The following is a 16,148-nucleotide window of genomic DNA, read 5'->3' as shown; positions in this document are numbered from 1 at the left end:
GTGGTGGCGCACGCACACCTTTAATCCCAGCACTTGGGAGGCAGAGGCAAGCAGATTTCTGAGTTCGAGGTCAGCCTTTTCTACAGAGTGAGTTCCAGGGCAGTCAGGACTACACAGAGAAACCCTGTCTCCAGACAGACAGACAGACAGACAGACAGACAGAGAGAAGAATGTAACAAATATAAGTCCTAACAACTAACTCTAGGCTAGATATACTCAGAAGTTAAAGCCAAATATTACTCTTCCAAAGGATCCAAGTTAGGTTCCCGGCACCGGTGTGCACACATGAACACACACACAAACGCACACACGTGCTCACACACAAACACACAGAGAAAGTTAAATATAGGTCTAAAAAGAAAGATACTCAACTCATGCTAAGGGAAAAAGGGAAAATAGAAAAAGAAAGGGAAAATAACAAAATTTTCAAGAAAAAAATATAAAATCTAAGCATATTATATAAGTACATGAAATATAAGCTGACTAACTTCTTCAGCTAAAAGATGATAAAGGTTGCGCTCAATGACAGAAGACGCTTGGTTTTAGTAAGACCAAATTGAGGGAGGAGGGAATAAAGACTGCCATATCAGACAAGCAAGACCCGGACAACAAGAAATATTTAAATATAAAGACACGGAGAAGCAATAAATGAACTGCTGCGCATGTTGGCACAAGTCTATAATCTCAGCAATGGGTAGGCAAAAGAAGGTCTTGAGTTCAAGACGAGCATAGGCTACAAGAATTGAGTCATTCAAAAGCCACTACAAAAAAGAATGAAGAAATATCTCCATTGAGACAAAAAGTATAGAGGCACTAGGTAATTAATGTATTTAATACAACTGTTTAAAAGTCTAACATAGGCCGGGCTTGGTGGCGCACGCCTTTAATCCCAGCACTTGGTAGGCAGAGGCCGGCGGATTTCTGAGTTCGAGGCCAGCCTGGTCTACAAGGAGAGTTCCAGGACAGCCAGGGCTACACAGAGAAGCCCTGACTTGAAAAACAAAAACAACAACCATCTAACATAGAAAAACCTTGATAGTTGTAGAGAAAGAGTGTATTTCATCATGAAGACTATCTGGAATAACAAGTATAACAAACTTCCAAATAAAACATTAAATACTTTACAGAGCTTGGAAAGTTGGAAAAATAAATGGGCAAAGTACCAAAGAATATTCTATAAAAACTAGGAGCTGAGCATGAAGGCTCACACCTGTAATCCCAACACTTAAGAGGATGAGACAGGGCTGGTGAGATGGCTCAGTGGGTAAGAGCACCCGACTGCTCTTCCGAAGGTCTGAAGTTCAAATCCCAGCAACCACATGGTGGCTCACAACCATCCATAATGAGATCTGACTCCCTCTTCTGGAGTGTCTGAAGACAGCTACAGTGTACTTACATATAATAAATAAATAAATGAGACAGAAGATCACACATCACACAGAGTTCCTTCAAGGGTACCCTGGGACACGCAAGAGTTCTAAATCAGCCATTGTGAGCTACAGTATAAGATCCTGTTTCAAAACCAATCACCCGGGCTGGAGAGATAGCTCAGCAGGTAAGAACAATGACTGCTCTTCAAAAGGTCCTGAGTTCAAATCCCAGCAACCACATGGTGGCTTACATCCGTAATGAGATTGGATGCCCTCTTCTGGAGTGTCTGAAGACAGCTACAGTGTACTTACATATAATAAATAAATCTTTAAAAAAAAAACCCAGGCTGGCCTTAAACTCAGAAATCCTTCTGTCTCTGCCTTTCAAGTGCTTGGATTAAAGCACTTAGTCCTATGAAACACCAAAAGCAAAGCCTGCCCACACAGAGCTCACCTGTAATCCCAACACTCAACAAGTACAAAAAGAATCATGTGCTCAAAGTCACCTCAACTACATAGCACACTTAAGGCCAGCTTAGACTACAGTAAGACACTGACTCCAAAAGCAATGCCCCCGCCGGGCGTGGTGGCGCACGCCTTTAATCCCAGCACTGGGGAGGCAGAGGCAGGCGGATTTCTGAGTTCGAGGCCAGCCTGGTCTACACAGAGAAGCCCTGTCTCAAAACCCCCCCCCAAAAAAAGCAATGCCCCCAACTCCCCTAACAAAGCTAGGCACCCAAGCCATAGACCGAGTCTTAACATAACCGATACCTGACCTGGAAATACAATTGGCTACTAGTCATTCATTTGTTCACCATCTCCTAGGACTGCTCTCTCTTCTGTCCGATATTTACGCAATATAACCCTACAGAGACAATCTTTCATTTCCTAATCGGCTGTCACTGTCGTACAGCTAAAGTAAACAACCACGATGGCTCAGTCATGACCAAGACAGCGCCTGTGCTCATGCTCCTGCCCACATCACCTTCCACTCTCAATGATTCCTGCCTGCTGCAGCAGAGCTTTCACACGTCACATGCTCTACATGCTACAGATTAGTATTTGACAGGTAAAATTATAGTCACATGTTTACCTTTGGAGAAAAACACATTTCTTTGTAGTCACCCCTACAGTAGACTTTAGGGGGAAGGGAGTACCATTCTTTCTGTCCCCTCCTTGTCCACCTCCAATAGCTGTACCTCCAGTCTGAATCGAGCGAAGCACATAACTCATTCTACCTCACCAATTTAGGATTTAATTTTGTGTCCTCGGAAAGAGAATACAAGAGCAAGGTGTGGTCATACAAACCTGTAACCTCTGCACACAGAAGGCTGAGACAGGAGGATCCTATGGGAGAGCAAAAACAAAAACAGTTTTTGCAAGAGGCAAGAGGAGGAAGAGGGTAGGGAGAGCAGGCTAAACCTTAACCTAAAGTGACTGCATATGCTGGGTGGTGGTGGTGCACGCCTTTAATCCAAGCACTTGAAAGGCAGAGACAGAAGGATTTCTGAGTTTAAGGCCAGCCTGGTCTACAGAGTGAGTTCCAGGACAGCCAGCCAGTGCTACACAGAGAAATCCTGTCTCAAAAAAACAAAACAAAAACAAAAACAAAAGGGGAACTGGGTAAGAGAGAAGTCCACAGGCCGTAATTCTGACCTAAGTCTGAGACAATGCAAAGGACATAAGGTTTAAGTACACACGCCAAGGTATTGCTTTAAGCTGCCCTTCTGAATAAATGATGCTTAAACATGAAAGAAGCGTGAGTTAAGAGAGAAAACTTCAGACTCTTTGAGGTGGCTCTGCAGATACAGTGATCTGGGTTCAGTCCTTGGGACCCATGTGATGGAGAGAAAACCACTCTACAGAGTTCTCCTTTAACCTCCACACATGCACTGTGGCATGTTTCTGTACACATACACACACACTCCACAACAAACAAACAAACAAACAAACAACTTCAGTCTTGTGACAGGGTCCCTCTATAAACCTCTAGATGTCTTGGATCTCTATGTGGTCTACATAGGGAGTTCCAGGGCAGCCAGAGCTAAATAATGGGTAAAAAGGAAGGAAAAAAAAAAAAGACTTGCTGCTCTTGCATCCAGGGGAATCCAGCAACCTCTTCTGGTCTCCACAGGCACCAGAAATTCATGTAGTACATTTACATGCACATAGTCAAAACACTCATTCACATTAAAAAATTAAAAAATAAAAAACCTAAGGAATACCTAAGTATATGGGCTGGGGATGTACCTCAGTTGGTGTTTGCCTAGCTCACTGGAGGTGTATGGATCAGAGGTTCAAGAGGAACCCAAGCGGGGGAGGGGGGAGTGGACAATGCAGGTCGAGTTGCAGAGGAGAAAGAAAAGCACTGTGGTCCTCTGTGCTACCTGGACAGAAGGAAGAAAAGACCTGTGATGAGCATGGTCAGGCCAACAGCACTACCTTTTCTTCTGCGTTTGCTTCAGACAACAGCGTCCTGTAACTATTCATTCCTCATGCCTATGTGCTCTGACATCAGATTCTGAGGAACATACTCTAAAATCCACTGTCTAGAAAATTATATATCTCTAAAATACTTTTTAAAAATCTGAGCATCAGCCGGGCATGGTGGCACACGCCTTTAATCCCAGCACTCTGGAGGCAGAGGCAGGCGGATTTCTGAGTTCCAGGACAGCCTGGTCTACAAAGTGAGTTCCAGGACAGCCAGGGCTATACAGAGAAACCCTGTCTCGAAAAACCAAAAAAAATCTGAGCATCAGCCACACATCTTCAATCCCTGCACTTAGGAGACCAGGCAGGCAGATTGCTGAGTTAGAGGCCAGCCTGGTCTACAGAGTGAATTCCTGGAGAAACAAGGTTACACGGAGAAACCCTGTCTCGTCTCGAACAACAAAATAAAAATTAAAACTAAAAATTAGAATAAACTTCTGAGCACCCACTGTATTCAGATCCACAAAATAAACAGCTGACTCTATACTCTGCTGCAGTTTTACTGTCACAGGGTGGGAAACAACCACAGTAAATACATTCAATGTCACAACAAACAGCTATAGTTTTCACAAAAAACTGGAGCAACAGACCAACATTTGGGTCAGCGAGGTAGCTCATCAGGTAATACTGGCTGACCTCTGACCCATGTAAAGGCAGAGGTGACCAACAGGAACCAGCTCCCAAAAGTTGTTCTCTGACCTCCACACAAAACCCACAGTAGACCTGCCCACACAGATCACGCACACTTGCTGGTAAGCAAAATAAAGTGAGATTTGAGATTTTTTTTTTTAATGGTTTTTCGAGACAGGGTTTCTCTGTATAGCCCTGGCTGTCCTGGAACTCACTCTGTAGACCAGGCTGGCCTCGAACTCAGAAATCCACCTGCCTCTGCCTCCCAAGTGCTGGGATTAAAGGCGTGCGACACCAAGCCCGGCTGAGATTTTGAGATCATTTTAAAGATGACAACATTTCAAATGGACCCTCAAAGGGCAGGTGTACATATCTACCTACATATCTAGAGATAGGACAGGGACCACCTACTAAGTCCCTGTAACTTGACAACAAACACTTCAAAGAAAATGGGATTATAGGACTGGAGATATGGCTCAGTGGTTAAGAGTATGGACTGCTCTTACGAAGGTCCTGAGTTCAATTCCCAGCAACCACATGGTGGCTCACAACCATCCGTAATAAGATCTGGCACCCTCTTCTGGGGTGTCTGAAGGCAGCTACAGTGTACTTACATATAATAAATAAATAAATAAATCTTTAAAAAAAAAAAAGAAAGAAAGAAAATGTGATCGTAAAGTCATATTTGCCCAAAAGTCAGATGTGAAAAGGTTGAATTTTATATTCCATCAACTGAAAAAAAACAAGCCGCGGGGCGTGGTGGAGCTCGCCTTTAATCCCAGCACTGGGGAGGCAGAGGCAGGCGGATTTCTGAGTTCGAGGCCAGCCTGGTCTACAGAGTGAGTTCCAGGACAGCCAGGGCTACACAGAGAAACCCTGTCTTGAAAAACCAAAAAAAAAAGAAAAAAAACAAAAAAGACTACTACCTAAATACAATACAACTAACTCTAGTGGCAACATACCTAAGACACGTGACAAGGTTAGACATGCACACTAAACATCTCCCATTAATTTTTCAGCACAACTCTTGGATAATAGCTACAATGATTTACAGAAAAATAAACTCTAAGCTTATACTACAGAAAAACAAAAACAAAGCCTTTTCTCTTTCCAAGATCAATTTCTCCATCTGCCTTCAAACACCGTCCCTCTGAAGTGAAAACAAACCACTGCTCTGGCCCCTGGCCGGCAAACACCCTTCCCCTCTTTCCTCTGTGGGCTCAAGAGGCCTTTCCACCCTCACTGCCCGACCCTCAGGGCTCCACCTGCTTGAAACTCTACTGCACTAAGGACTTCCTTGGCAAATCCGATGGCCTGGCTTCTGTTTTCTGGTTGCTCTTTTTTCACTACTGCCCCGGAGCTCCTGATGTGCCTCCTCTCACTCTGTCCTAATCACTGGAGCCACAGTGAGTCTCTGCTCCTCTGACTCCAGTCCCTTGCTCACTGTGAACTTCTCAAGTGTCCTGAGTGTCTGTTCTCCTACTTTTGCCCTCACTCGGTTAATGACGTCTTCTCTCCCTAGTCTTCAGCTGGCTGGGCTTGTGGTTCCAGACAACATTTCTAAATATGTTTGCACTAGCCAAGGCAAAGATAAAGATAATTCATTCTTCTTCTTTTTTTTTTTTTTTTTTTTTTTTTTTTTTGGTTTTTCGAGACAGGGTTTCTCTGTGTAGCCCTGGCTGTCCTGGAACTCACTTTGTAGACCAGGCTGGCCTCGAACTCAGAAATCCGCCTGCCTCTGCCTCCCGAGTGCTGGGATTAAAGGCGTGCGCCACCACGCCGGGCAAGATAATTCATTCTTTACAATAAATTCTTACTTCTAAGACTTCTAAGATTCTTATAAGCATTTCTGAGAAATGGATTTAAACATGTATTTAAATCAAAAAAAGGAGCTGTGGATGCCAGCACAATATTTTCTTTTAAACAAAGGAAAGATTTAATCAAATTCTGAAGGCAGAATTAGGCTCTTGGAAGGTCAGTGTTGCAGGCTGAAGAAACAATGTACACAATTTCTCCCCATATGTCCTATTTAGGTCAAGAGTGCAGTCTGGGCTGCTAGATGGAGGGAAGTGGGTGTGCCTGTCAGACTCACTGTGGGTAAGGAAATAGATAAGAAATTGCTAAACCCTTGCCCCTGGCCTTTAAAAGAGTGCAAAACTTTCCTGTACATTACAGGGAAGTCCAGGGAAAGTCCACTTGCCCCTCAAAGGACCCATATAATTATTGTATGAAAAAAATGTAACCTTATCATTTTCTTTTCCATGTGAGCTGCAGTGTTCACTGAATTATGAAACCTGTGGAAGGTCCTGAACTGCCTACCCAGACCTGTAAGTCAACAGCAAATTGCAAGTTATTCTACTTTTTTTATACAGTATCACTTAGCATTCCTGATAAAGAAGACATCAAAAAGTTTCAATGTTGGTTAGACTGTCAGGAAGAAAAGGCATTCCTATACTGAAGAACTCTGTCTGGAACCTACCAGAATCTAATAAGTAACTAGAAAATAGGCAACCGCTCTTTAGAGAGCACTGAGAAATTCCAGAAGCATTTATACACAGCATCTCACAGAACCTCTGAAGCCTGCAGAGGAAGGGCAGAAGCAGTTAAACACTGGTGGTGGTGTGGTGGTGGGTTTGGGGGTTGTTCAGTGGTACAGTGTCTGACTAAACACTAGGCCTGATATATACAGCAAGGTTACAGTCAATCAGAGATGGAAAAAACATCACTCTTAAACCAGGAAGTTCCCAGTGCAAACACAGAATTCAGTCTTGGGTTTTTAAGTTTCAATGTAGTAAGAGATCTATGTGGTCACTTACATTCAGTGTAAGTCACAAAGTGAAAACCACAATTGTAGTCTAGATTGGAGGAGGAGGCCAACCATTAATAATCAAATTCCAAAAATAGTTTATCTACAACTTTTCTACAAGTTAGAAGAAATCCTGTAAGCAAAGCAAACAAAAATCAAAACTTTTCTACAGGTCTCCAGCAAGCTAGTGCTACCTTTTTGTAGGGCTCCATCAGTGAGACTTTCTTATTTAAAATACAGCCCTAGTGACAGTGACTGTTAAAATATCAAAGGTGACAGTTCTTCCCAAAGGTCACAGGAACAACCCGTAGATATTCCTATAAAACTGACCTGGCCACTCAGAAGTTCCTTGGGACACACCTAACAGGTTAAAAGTCTAAGCATTCTACTACTAACTCCTTAAGATTAGAAAGCTTACAGATTCTCAGTTTATAGAATCACATAAAAATAACATTTTAACTTCCAAGAAAGAACCATTAAACTCTAAAAACATAGGCAGGCAGTGGTGGCACACACCTTGAAAAGCCCTAGCACTTGAGAGACAGGCGAATCTGAGTTCAAAGCAAGCATGATTCAGAGAACAAGGACAGCTAAGGAACAAAGAGAAACACTGTCTAGAAACAACAAACAAACAAAACAAACCCCTTAAAAACCATTTTGAAAACAAACTACAGTGCTCTCTAAAGGTCAGATGCACTCAGGCACGTAAGGGAAGTAAGTTACTCAAGTGTCTAGATGCCAATGCCCAACTAAAACTCGGTCCATCCTGGGTAGGAGCAGTGATGCAAGCTTCTAGCCCACACTCTGGAAGCAGAGGCAGGTAAACTTGTGAGTTCCAGACCGGCATGGTACACAAAACTATCCTTTCATTTTGCATGGTTTGATGAACAATGAAACTTGGTGATTTACTGATAAGACTGACATTGCAATCATAGCTGTGTGACATCTCACACTGTATCTGCATTTGATATCTGTAGAGGGAATGATCACATAAAAATATCTCCAATTTCTTTGCCTTTAAAAACTTCATGTGGCACATGCCTTTGGTCCCAGGACTTGGGAGGCAGAGGCAGGCGGATCTCTGAGTTCCAGGCCAGTCTGGTCTACAGAGTGAGTTCCAAGACAGCCAGGGCTACACAGAGAAACCCTGTATCAAAAAAACAAAAAACAAACAAAAACTCATAATAATACTGAGTAATGATTTAAAAACAAATTTATGGAGTTAATATTGGCTAATTTTAGCTTAAATATCACATGACTCAAATCATATCATCATAGCACTTTTTATCCTATAGGCAAGCATGTTTGAGTAAGTCTTGTCAAGTCTATATATAACCTTAATCATGTTTTAAACTACATTCTGAAATAGTGGCAGCTGTTAAAATCATATTGATCTGACCAAATACAACATACATAACAATAACCTAAATCAGGATTGACGTCCACTAGCTGAGACCTGTATTCTTCTTCATTCTCTGCACATAACGTCCATGACCACAGAGAACCAGCAGCAGGACAGGCAACAGTCATTCTTACTCACCTGCTCCATAAGACTCTACCAACTGCCTACTACAGGACAGGAGCTCCACACAGCCTTGGGTAAGGCATTCTGTCTGTCTGTCATCTCTCAGAGACAGAAACACAACAGCCTGACAAAACCCTTTCATCCCTCACATAAACACAAACTCCTGTGCCTTCTCCCTGAGCCCCTAAGCTCCATGTTTACAGCTAGGCGTGCTTTTCTTTTTCTCTTTTTCCAGTCAGGGTCTCTATGTGGCCCTGGCTGTCCTGGACCTGGCTGTGTAGACCAGGGTAGCCTCCAACTTAGAGCTCACCTGCCTTTGCCTGAGTTACTGAAATTGTTAATATCACAGTCACACAGTCTTGACTCTGAGTACTTATATGGTTTGTATCCATGGGTGAGTTAGTTACAGTCTTTTATTTTTTCCATTTTGTTTGTATGTGGAACACAAGCACATGTGTGTGACACATGTATGACTGAGTATAACACAGGACAGTTCTGTGGAGCTCGGGTGAGCAGGCTGGGGAAACAGTTCGTTCACCTCTGAGCAGTCTCATCAGCCCACCTTATAATAAATAGTCTTTTGAGCCCTAGTTTTTTAACTTTCCAATTCTCAAAACATGAACACAAGGAAAATACAAAATAAATTACTATGCCAGTTCTCGGGTAATGAGACTCACTTGAATGTTGCAGGAAGATGGCCTTCTCCCTACAGAAACAGTAAGCCAAGCACAACCATTAGCAGGTTCAAGTGCAATCCTACACAAAGATTGCATTGATTTCAAGTGCCAAGTTCAGGCTTCTCACAGTACTTACACTGAAACAACTACTCATAAGTACACACTGGGCAAGTGTTTCCCTTCAACTTTCAGTTTGTGTGTTTGCATGCATTCTTTTACTTCCTCAGAGTAAAAAGGACAGTTAATTCATGAGGCTCTCGGGAGGCTGGGATGCATTCAGTAGATGACTACTTGCATAAAGTGAGTGAGTAAAGCCCTGGGTCTGACCTCCCAGCACTAGGGGAACCCATGTGGCAGCATTGCCCATAATCCCAGCACGGAAAAAGAGGGGCAGAAAGATCAGGAGTATAAAGCCATTCTCAGGCCAGCCTTAAACTTGGAGCAACCTGTGTCCAAAAAAAGAGAAAGAGAAAGAAAGAAAGATGGAAAGAGAGAAAGAAAAGAAAAAGCCGAAAACAAAAAAAAAAAACAAACAAATAAAAACCAAAGGCTAACCAAAACAAGTAGAAAAAAGAAGATCCTGGCATCCTTACAAACTTCAAGAGCTGGAGCAGTGTTGCTGGCTTGTCCCAGCATCCAGAAGATAAGCAGGTAAATACTAGTGAGTACAACAAGGTCAGCTTGAAATCATGTGTTCCAGGTCAGCTTGGATGCCATAGTGGGCCTTGTCTCAGAAGACTAAACAAAGTATGACACCATATTGTAAATATGATGGGACATCAAGAAACCTAGTAGACAAGAATCCTGCAGTAGCCCCTCTGTCATACTCACCACACAGGGTTTCCTGGGCAAAAGCTGTGTGCCAGACACTGTGTTAGGCACTAGAAGAGGCCAAAGGGTAGTGTACCACAGTCCTCTCTCTCAAAGGACAGTGAGCAGGCTCAGTATTTACACAACAAGTGGAAGGGGTGATGCAGACAGGACCACAAGTACTAAAAATAACAAGACTGCCTTCAGGAATGGGCAGAACACACTTCAGATAGATGGAGCTTGCGCTAGACCCTTGAGTGACTAAATTTTCTAGGAAATGAACATGTACAAGAAATCAGAACCATATGATCTTATAGGTAGGGTTCAATTTTTGTAATATTACAAAAAAGTTAAATATGTACAAGTCAACAGAATAAAATAACAAACTTGTGAGCTCATCACAGTATTGCCCAATACCAGCAACCTTGTTTTATATGTAACTTACATGTCAGAGGCTATAACATAAGCCTATTTTTAAATATTACATCCCTTCTGGGATTTGTTCTCAGATAAAACTACATTCTTCCTAAATGCAGAATACAAATAATCACACTTGATTCTGTTTTTAAAGTATCATTTTTTATATATATCTATAAAACCCAAGTGAAGAACGACCAAAAAAATCCAAACTTCAGCTTCCATATATGTCCAGAATAGCTCCTGCATTCTGATATTTCTATGAGAATGGGTGAAGCAGAGAGAGAGAGTTCACAAAGCATCATGGGCCACATACTCAGGACACATCACTTGGCCTCCTGAGCCTGTGTCCTCCTCTGAAATACGGATGATTTCCCCTCCTTAGAAACATGTGAGAACTATCTGCCAAATACTGTGTGTTTAGTTCTTGTGCCCTGGTTGACTTGGAAGAACCAGGAAACAGGGTAGGGGCCAAGCTTCCCAGCCCTCTCCCCTGTGCACCATCCTCCCTCAGGACACTATGGACTCTGCTCCTGAAAACAAGCTGGAAAGGAGGGGCTGAGGGTCCTGGTGGCAAGGCACTCACTCGATTGCTTCCTTTATTCCATCAAATAAAGTCAAGACCCAAGGGAGTGTTTCGAGAGTTGATCATGTAAAGGATCAGCCTCCACAAAGTAGTCTCTTTACCTAGTCCACAGCGCCTCACAAGCTGTAGGTGGCCTACCTACCCAGGAGGCACTTTCACCTTCAACGTTACACACAGGACATCACTCTGTGGCCCCAACCTGAGCTTTGAATGTGTGTTGAACACAGCACTTTCCCCAGTTCCTCATCACTGGTATTTTTTTTCAACCAATCCATATTCTTTTTACAGTACAGTTCAAAACTAAACCAAACCAACAAGGCAGCCATGAGGATTCACCTCGGAGTCCTTGTGGGGCAGGACAAGCAAGCTCTGGGTGTTGCCAGTGCCCATGGCAGCACCAACATTACCTTTCCTTCCTAGTTCATCTGCAGGTAAGAAACTGAATCCCACCTGCCACTGAGATGCCCCTCCCTCACTGCTGCTCACAACTATTAGTCTGTCCTTTTAAACCACAACTGGGGCCACCAAAACCCAACTTTTCTTTTAGTCATTTCCTCTCAACTTCCCAGATACCTTCTTTTTCAGATTGTGCAGACATCGCTGCCGTTTGCATTATTAAATCATGTTCGATCACTAACCCTCCATCAGGACACAGTGAGCTCCCGACTTAGCATAACCATCCCTTGTTTTCGCGTATAACCCGGCTCTTTTACTGTCTCCCTATGGTAGTTACAGCTCACTTATGCTCCCAACACTTGACAGTTTGCCCCGTGCTTTGGGAAAGTAGCCACACAATCTGTACAGGCTAGGGAAAAGGCGATTCTGGTACTTAAAGGTTTAGGGTCAAGGAATGAAGAACTAACTCATTTTTCCAATTACAAAACGAAACCGACCTTCAACCCTACTCTTCGGAAAAGTCGACAGTTCTGGTACCAAGCCACAAGTGCTTGAAACCATCTCCGATCTCTTAGGCTGCAGCGACCAGGTTCCCCACCCGCCCGGTACTTACCACCAACCCACCGTCTCCTGTTTTCTCACCCTCAAGCCACAGCTCAACTACACCATTCCCACTCGCCCCCGGTACAACCAACCTCCTTCCCCGGCAAAAACTCTACGCCTCTGCCCTTCTCACCTCTCTTTCCCCCCAAACTTGGACGCATGTCACCCCCCCCCGTAAACCACAAGTGTGTGCCTCAGCCCTAAACACGCTCCTGAAAAAGTCCCACAGGCAAGGGGGACTCAACCTGCACACACACACACACACACACACACACTCCCGTGATCGAGCCCCCCACCCCCAGAACACCGGCCAGCACTCTTCGAATCCCCAGAGCAGCGTACCAACCCCTTTACAAAGACTGCCCATGCCCCCGCTGCTATCGACGACTTCCTTTCCAGAATGTGGCCATCCTGGAACAAGACTCCCCCTCTCCGCCGTGCCAAGGGCTCGATCCCGGGACCGCAGGGCCTCTGTCCACCGCGGAAGCGGTCGCTCCCGCCCTCACTACTTGCAAGTTGTGCCTCTTCCCACCTGTTCTCGCCGAGAGTGGGGTACACCTTCGCCCGGGCCTGTTCTCTGCCCACCCTTCTCCAGCATCCCCTCTGGCCCGCCAGCACCCGCGCCAGTCGGTTCCGCCGCGCCGCTCGGATGACCGCCCCTCCCCCGGGCTCGGAGGACGCCCAGCCGCCCGCACCCCGGGCCCCGCGAGCACCTGCGGCCCGGCCCGGCCTCTTCGTCCCCAAAAGCCCGCACTCACCACGAATAGGTCTGTTCCGCCATGGTGCTGCCTCTCGGGGGCTCCGCGGCTCGCTCGGCCGGCGGCAGAGGGCGCGGCCGGGGGCCCCGGCGGCTCGCTCGCTCACTCGCTCGCACAGAGGACAGGCAGTCGGGCTCCGACGGACTCCGACGGGTCCCGCTCCCTGGGCCCGGGAGCGGGCGCGGGCCCCGGGCTCCGCGCTCGGCCTCGTCAGCCGCGGCGGCGGCGGCGGCTCCGCTGCGGCTCCAAACCCAACATGGCGGCGGCGGCGGCGCGGAGAACAAGGGCCCCGAAACGGTGGCTCGGGCCCGCGCTCAGTGCGCGCCGGGCCGCGGGAGCGCCGCGCTCGGGCGGCGGCGGCGGCGGCCGGGGGACATGGCCGGCGGCGGCGGCGGCGGCGGCAGCGGCGGCAGCAACGGCTGAGGGGGGCGCTAGGCGGTGAGGCGAGGCCGCTCGAAGCACACCCGCCCGCCGAGGGAGGAGGGAGCGAGCGAGCGGGCGGGGGCGAGCCCCGGCCGCTGGTCACGTGCCCAAAACATGCTCACGTGACCCCGGCGCCCCGCCCCTCACGCGCGCTGCCCATGCGCAGAGCGCTCAGCCCAGCTCGGCTCGGGGCTACGGTTAGCAGCAGTGGCCGCCGCGCACTAGGCCCCTTGGGCGCGCAGCGGTCCTCCCCGGTGCGTGGCGGTTGACTGCCACTCAGCTGTCAACCTTCCATCATCTACCGTCGGCTGTCCCTGGGTCCTCAGCTGCCAGTCAACTGTCAAAATGCGGACAGAGCGCTGCATTCGGGTTCCCGCGCTGCGCGGTCCCCCTCCTTGGTTTCTGCAAGCGCCTGGTGCCAAGTCAAATGCTACCATGCTCGTCTTCATAGAAGCGATCAGTGGGGTCCTTGTTGGGTGCCAGCTAGGCGTCATCGCCTTCACCTAGGCCCTTGTCCTTGCATGCATATTCTCAGGGAAGAGACATAGGTGGTTCGAGCCGGCTAAAGCACGAAGATTATTTCAGAATCATGGGGCTATTAATAATGGAGAGCAATTAATAGAGACTAAAGGAAGGATGCAGGCTACTTTGATAGGGTGAATGGGCATAACTCAGTTGTTATGTGTGACCATGTGTTAGGAAAAAAAATTTAAAAATCCAGGCCTAGTGGTGCTTGCCTTTAATCCCAGCAAAGGCAGGCAGATCTCTATGAGTTTGAGGCCAGCCTGGTATACATAGTGAGTTCCAGGCCAGCCAAGAATAGAGAGAGAGACTCTATAACGAGTTAATGAAAGACAGGGAGAAACGTGAAGAAGCATATAGCGAGAGATGAGGAAACATATCTAAGCTACACAGTGTATGTTTCTGACCACGTGACATTCTGGAAAAATGAATATGGAAACAGCAAAAAGTTCACTAGTTATCAGGCTGAAGGGACACGTGGAGGATTTTTAAAGCAACAAAACTAGACCACAAGACACTGTACTCCCAGAACTGTAGCGGGTGGGCCGTGGGGGGAGGGGTGTACACTGAGCAATAGATCAAGGTCATCCTCAGATATGCAGGGAATTTGACTTACAGATTTTGACACAAAGTTTAAAGCCAGCCTGAGCTAATGAAATCTTGAAAGAGGAAAGAAAGAAGAAGAAAGAAAGCTGTGGTGGACTAGAGACCAACCTCAGGAACGTAGGCCTGAGGTAAAGACAGGATGGTACAATAAACTGAACCCCCTCCACAAAGGCATTGGAGAACATTTTCTCAAGCAGGAGTGAGACATCCTCAGACCACAAGAGGCTTACCATTTTGCCAACAGAGCAGCACAGAGCAAGACCCAGTAATGGGAATTTCTGGGCTGAGCTTGGAACCAGGCAGGGATGGACGGTTTATGCCACAGGTTGTTGGACAAAGACACTAAAATGATGGGCGGAGACCAGGCTCTGAAGGCCTCCCTAGGCCTCCCGCTCAGTCACTATGCTTGTGAACGGAAAGATGAGGTTTGGGGGCCATGCTTGGCTAACAAACACAGTACACTTCCCAGAAACCCTATCTCTTTCTCCCTTTGCAGAGCAAGTCTCCAGTACCTGCCCATTCAGGATCCTCTCCGGCTCGCCCATCATTAAGCCAGGCTCTGACTCTGTTTTAGTTTCCCAAGGCCTACCCAGGCTTACAGGGAATGCCACACCCTGACTCTGTCTCCAGAGAGGTCAGTTGGCCACTGCCCTATATACAGGTGCTATTTGCTTGTTCTCCAAGGGGAAGCCTTTCGTGAAAAGGCCAAGTTCACTGTCCCAGAATACCTTCCGCCTTCCTTCCCCGCCCCCATGCCAGGTGCTGGGACTAGCCAGGTTCTAGGTGTCTGCTTCCTGAGTATCACCAGAGAGGCCAAGAAAGGGTGTCAGAGAGGGTTTAACCCAAGGTCTCAATAAAACCACCTTTTTTTAGCTAGAAAGGTATCAGCCTTCAAACCTCTGCCCAGCCCAAACCCCTAGTATCCTGGGGAGATGAAACAGCGAAGCCCAAATTCTGTTTTTCTTTTTTCTTTTTTCTTTTTTTTTTTTTTTTTTGGTTTTTCAAGACAGGGTTTCTTTGTGTAGCCTTGGCTGTCCTGGAACTCACTTTGCAGACCAGGCTGGCCTCGAACTCAGAAATCCACCTGCCTCTGCCTCCCGAGTGCTGGGATCAAAGGTGTGCGCCACCACGCCCAGGGCGAAGCCCAAATTCTTGACATTTGCAGAAGCCTTAACAATTCTAGGTTCTTCTGCAAAAAACCAGTTGTGACCTTAAGCGTGACACAGTCACTCTGAGTCTCCAAGCGGAGTGACTGGGGTTTCAGATCCCATGGGAAAGGCCTGAAGCCATAACCAGGTGTGGCTATGGGAGGTGCCAGAACTTTCTCAAGGGAGTTGGGAACAAAACAGACCAGACAAGTAGCTAACAAAACAGAAATGACAAGCAGGCGCCTCTGGGCAATTCTCTTAGGCTTGAGTCGCCATGAGTCACCAAAGTTTAGGCCAAGTGAGAAGTTAGTCTGAGAAGAGTGGAGCTGAAGTGACCGAGATAACAAACCCAAAGCCTCCCTAGAACAGAAGACTCTACGC

The 16,148-nt window shown here is 46.5% G+C and overlaps 1 protein-coding gene across 1 annotated transcript in view; it reads right to left on the bottom strand.

The window, feature by feature from the left end:
• Sppl3 (signal peptide peptidase like 3) overlaps positions 1-13,351 on the bottom strand; it is an 82,504-nt gene extending 69,153 nt beyond the window's left edge. Inside the window, exon 1 of the mRNA XM_021163589.3 lies at positions 13,069-13,351. Coding sequence (XP_021019248.1) covers positions 13,069-13,091 — 23 coding nt within the window. The 5' untranslated portion in view covers positions 13,092-13,351. The remainder of the gene's footprint in view (positions 1-13,068) is intronic.
• Positions 13,352-16,148: the final 2,797 nt, after the last annotated feature.

The sequence above is a fragment of the Mus caroli genome, unplaced genomic scaffold (assembly GCF_978045245.1).
Source record: "Mus caroli unplaced genomic scaffold, Mus_caroli_1 scaffold_4, whole genome shotgun sequence".
Classification (NCBI taxonomy): domain Eukaryota; kingdom Metazoa; phylum Chordata; class Mammalia; order Rodentia; family Muridae; genus Mus; species Mus caroli.
Note: the sequence above shows the minus strand (reverse complement) of the source record. Positions and strands in the feature narration are given on the sequence as shown.